This window comes from Monoraphidium neglectum, assembly GCF_000611645.1.
Source record: "Monoraphidium neglectum strain SAG 48.87 unplaced genomic scaffold scaffold01196, whole genome shotgun sequence".
In the NCBI taxonomy this organism is placed as follows: Eukaryota; Viridiplantae; Chlorophyta; class Chlorophyceae; order Sphaeropleales; family Selenastraceae; genus Monoraphidium; species Monoraphidium neglectum.
The window spans coordinates 9,834-14,487 of record NW_014012432.1 but is presented as its reverse complement, the minus strand read 5'-3'; the positions used below and the strand labels follow the sequence as shown (position 1 = coordinate 14,487).

The 4,654-nt window shown below is 63.5% G+C and overlaps 2 protein-coding genes across 2 annotated transcripts in view; one reads left to right on the top strand and one right to left on the bottom strand.

The window, feature by feature from the left end:
- The window catches only part of MNEG_6992 (hypothetical protein), a gene marked incomplete at both ends in the record, with an annotated part of 4,727 nt that extends 2,157 nt beyond the window's left edge, over window positions 1-2,570 (top strand). The window contains 3 exons of the mRNA XM_014044537.1: window positions 355-1,823; window positions 2,081-2,180; window positions 2,418-2,570. Of these exons, the coding sequence (XP_013899991.1) occupies window positions 355-1,823; window positions 2,081-2,180; window positions 2,418-2,570 (1,722 nt within the window). The remainder of the gene's footprint in view (window positions 1-354; window positions 1,824-2,080; window positions 2,181-2,417) is intronic.
- Window positions 2,571-3,155: 585 nt separating this feature from the next.
- The window catches only part of MNEG_6991 (DNA polymerase iota subunit), a gene marked incomplete at both ends in the record, with an annotated part of 7,631 nt that continues 6,132 nt past the window's right edge, over window positions 3,156-4,654 (bottom strand). Inside the window, 4 exons of the mRNA XM_014044536.1 lie at window positions 3,156-3,230; window positions 3,481-3,536; window positions 3,749-3,879; window positions 4,142-4,230. Coding sequence (XP_013899990.1) covers window positions 3,156-3,230; window positions 3,481-3,536; window positions 3,749-3,879; window positions 4,142-4,230 — 351 coding nt within the window. The remainder of the gene's footprint in view (window positions 3,231-3,480; window positions 3,537-3,748; window positions 3,880-4,141; window positions 4,231-4,654) is intronic.

Below are 4,654 nucleotides of genomic sequence, written 5' to 3'. Positions count from 1 at the left end.
GGGGGGGGGGGGGGGATGACAGGCAGCATGTGGGGTGCAAAATGTCGGGCTTGTATGTTGGGGCGCAGCTGGCAATGGCTTGAATTGCCGTGCATGGCTGAACTGAGCGTCAAGTGGAGCTCAGGGGCTGACAAGGCTGCGTTATGCTGCACATATCGGCAATTTGCGATCTGCCATCTGCAGGCTGCCACCTGCAATCTGCAACCTGCCACCTGCAATCTGCAACCTGCAACCTGCAATTTCCACCTGACTCGCTGTCGACCACCTATCAAGAACCACCCTGTCTGCAATCCTCAACTCCTCCCCTGAACCGCCAACACTGGAAACCCCACGATACTCCATCCACTCTGACAGGTCCAAGACAACCTCGGATTTACAGACACCGCAGAGCAGACATTCACCATCACGTCCCCCAACACAGCCCTGCAAGCCAAGATCGCCTCCCCCCAGGGCTTCATCGTGCAGAACCAAAACGGCAACACGACCATCACCTTGGACGGCCGCGACTCTGTCGGGCTGCCGGGCCGCCCGGTCCAGCAGTACAGCTGGGAGATCCGCACCAACCCCGCGTCTTCCGCCCCGGACTTCCTGCTCACCGCGTTTGGCGCAGTCGCGCAGCTGTCGCTGCCCGTCGGCGGCTACAACGTCACCCTCAAGGTCTCGGACGGCACCGGGCTGTCGTCGACCGCCAGCAACACGATCATCATCGGCGCCGGCCGCTCCGACGGCCTGATCGCGGTCATCCAGCTGCCCAACTCGTACGTCCCGGCCGGCCCGGCGGGCGGCATGGCCAGCGTCCCGCTCGACGCGTTTGGCACCCAGGCGTCGCCGGGCAACAGGCTGACGCAGTGGGTGTGGGCCGTAATCTCCCTGCCCGACAAGACGCCGGTGACGAACACGACGGGCTCGACGGCAGTGGTGTCGCTGCCGGGCGGCGACTACCAAGTCGGCCTCCTCGCCATCGACTCGGCCGGCGACAACGCCATCGCCAAGAAGAACTTCACGGTCGGGGGCAGCTCCAACGGCGGCCCGTTCATCCCGCCGGGCCTCGTGGTGCGCGGCCCCAGCGGCGGGGTGGCGGTAATCCAGGGCGTGGTCGGCCCGGACAACATCCCCCTCACCCTGCAGTGGACAATCGACCCCGACGGGAGGTTTGCTACGCCGGGCCAAGGGACCGTCGTGAATCTGAGCGGCATCCCCCCAGGAGAGTACACGCTCGCCATCATCGCCAGCATCAACGAAGGGGCGATGTCGAGCACCGCCCGCGCGACGCTGCAGGTCACGCCCGGGACGGGCGCAGGCGCGCGGCCGGGGGGCGGCGCGAACCTACCCAGCCTGCGGCTGCCGTCCCTCACGCTGAGCCAGGGGTCCACCGTCATCCTCGACGCGGGCGCGACGGGCATCCCGCCGGCCGACCGCAACAACTACACGTACAGCTGGTCGCTGTCGCAGAAGGCCAGCGGCAACAGGGTCGCGTCGTCGACGGACGCGGTCGCCCGCTTCAACCTGTCTGACGCGGACACCTTCCAGCTCCAGTTCCGCGCGACCGAGAAGCGCAGCGGCGCGGCCGCGACCGCGACGAGCAACGTCCGCGCGACGCCGCGCCAAGCGACGCAGCCGCCGCTGCCGAGGGTCGCGGCCGGCAGCACGTGCGGGCCGTTCACGACGCCCGCCAACGGGGACACGCGGCTGGCGTGCCCGAGCCTAAATGTGGTGGACGCGAGCAACAGGCCCTACACCAACACGACGTTTGCGTGGCGCGTGACAAACACCAAAACGGGGTCGGTCAAGACCGGCATCGGGAAGGAGTTTGACGTGGGCAAGTGAGTGGCACCCTTGGGGGGGGGGGGTGCAGGGTGCACACCAGGGCTTGTACAGACAGCCAGGTTTTGAGGTCTGGAAGCTCCCTACAAAATGAGTGTGCAGAACATATGGTGGGGGGAGGGTTCTGAGTGCCCTGCTCTGGGCATCCCAGAGACCTTTGAAAAGGCAACCCTTCCTGCGCTTTGAGGCTGACGGACGGCCCAACCAAGCCAGTTGCTGACTACCAATCACACTACCAAACCCGCCGCCGCACCAGGCTGCCTTCGGGCGACTATGTGGTCGAGCTGGCGGTGGGCGCGTTTGGTCAGTCCCCCAAATCAGACAACACGCTCATCTTCCTGTCCACCACGCTGACGGTGCGTGCTTAGTAATGATGATGTCATACACGCCGGCCGAGTCGGCCGGCTCGGCGCCTTGTTGGCAGCGTATGCGCGCACATGCACCTCAAAATCTGCTGTTTCACCCTGCAAGTGGCTGATTTAGAAGTGCGCGTGTGCTGTCATGGCTGAGGAGTTCTCCAATGGCAGAGGATTTCTTGCTGCTTAAACCGCTATCCAACAAGTTTGACATGCGCGACTTGGTCAACCACACAGGTCCAAGGCGCGCCCACTGCGGCGGCAGTCACCAAGCCGGCAGCAACGCCGGCCCCAGCGGCTGCCTCCAAGCCCGCGGCCAAGCCCCTGCCCAAGCCTTCCGCGAAATCCTCGCCTGCGGTGAAGCCCGCGGCCAAGCCTGCGGGGCGCTAGGCTACTGCAAAACAGGCGGGTGTGGCTTTCAGTGCAGGGCTCAGTACGGTAATCTTACTGCGGACTAGAAATGGGATGCAGGTGTGGGGAATAGGGATGCAGGTGTCGCAGAACAGGCTATAAGTTGGTGTTGAATACTGAATTGGTTGCTTGAGGCGGCCTGGATGACTTGCAAATTCCACCTGCAAGTGTCCAATCAGGCTGTCCGTGGCCTGGGTGTGCAAAATCATTGCATGTTGTTTTAGAATGCGCCAAAGCTCGCCCCTCTGGCCTGCGTGGCATTTTTTCAAGGCGACCTGCAGCTCAGTCCTGCCGCACTTGGGGGTTGGTGTGCACGAGCCGCACTACTGCATGCGGTCAGTGGACCACCCAGCACAAGGGGCTCCAAAAGGCTGCGCCCTCGCTCTGCCTTTCCGGTATCAACAAGCTTGCATTTTTCCTTGGTTGCTGCAGACCGACTGAGAGAGTAACAGTACAGTACATTACACGTTGGCCTTTGATGGATCAAACCTTGGGTTGTGCCCCCAAAACTGGCAACAGTGGTTCGAATGGTTTGAATGGCTTTTCAAATTTTCAAACTGCGGTTCACAGCTGCACTACTCTGCTGCACGGCGCCTGGTCGCGGCCGCTGCCGTCCACGTAGCCAAAGCTGCCCATGTCCTGTGGCCAGTTGCAAGGCGTGGTGTGGGGGCGGGCGCTGGCATGCAGCAATGTCCCCATGGCGGCTCACAAAAGCCAGAGCAATGCGGGGGCTCAGCAAACGCATGAATGGCGGTTGCCTGCACAGCAGCATCTGATCAGCGGAATCTTTTGTTGGCGGCCCTGACCAGAAAATAGGTGCCAGCAACAGCAGCAGCAGCAGCAGCAGCAGCAGCAGCTGCTCAAGGCGAAGCATCAATGGTGCCCTCACCTTGGTCAGCATGTTGACCGCCACAGTCACCCAGCCGCCGGACGCCACCCGCGTCACTGTGCGCGGCGGGGGCACGCAACAGTGGAGACGGCGCTTGCAGGGGCCTCTGCGCGGCTTGGCTGCCAGCTGGCGGGCGCTGCAGTCAACAGATCAGGGATCTAAGACTTGCAGGTCGCCGCCCCCGCCACCCTGCGCACAACCGGGCACCCAAGGAGGGCAGCGGCTCAACATGCAGGATCGCAGCCCGCCGCAGCCCCCAAGGCCTCACCCTCGCGGCCGGAGCCGTAGGCGGGGAAGCGGTGGTCTGCGAACTCTGCGGGCATGCCGGACAGCCAGCTGAGGAACGCCTGCAGCGGCGACGCAGACCGGGGCTTGTACAGCCGCACTTTCAGCTCATACCTTCAGAAAAAGGCGGGCCAAGGGGGGGCGGTTGTTGCGCCAAGGGGGCACGATACGGGGCGTATGGATGGCAGCTGGCCGGCTCACCCAGGCGGAGCGCACGGGTGATCTGGCAGACACTGCTCGGCGCCTGCTTGCTGCCTGGCCTAGATCGCCACGCTTTTGCCCAGAGCGTGGCTTCCCGTTTGTGACAGAGTTGACAAAACATTATCATTGGCAGTGAAGACCCCAGCCGTCCACCCAAGATGGGTGAGCCGCGCACCTGCCGGGGCAGGTGGGCAGGTGCATGCTGCCGTACCCTTGGATGACATCACGTCCCCACGCGTCAACGCCATACACGCTGACCACCACCTGTCGAGGCGAAATAAACATTGCCATAATTGAAGCGGGTCAGCCCGCTGCTCTCGTCGACTAGTCTTGGGTGCAGCGATCTGCGTCAACAGGGGCCCGCCCCTGCAGCAGCACACCGCGTCGGGGCCAGCCTGAGCGGACCGGCTGCCACGCTCGCACGCGTGCATGCACGCACACGCGCTCGCCTGCGGCCACCCGAAAGCGTTGGTGCTCTTGTAGGTGACATCAACTGGGAAATTCCAGACCAAGGCTCGGTCTGGGCCTGGGCCGCACGCAGCAGGGGATGTGAAGGTCAAAGAGGGTGTGGTGGTGGTGGTGGGGGGGCGTTGCTGCAGCTGTTGCTGCTGCTGCTGTTGCTTGTTGCTGTCGGTGTGGTTGGTGTTGTTCGTCTTTTTGGTGGTGGTGGTGGTGGTGGTGGTGGTGG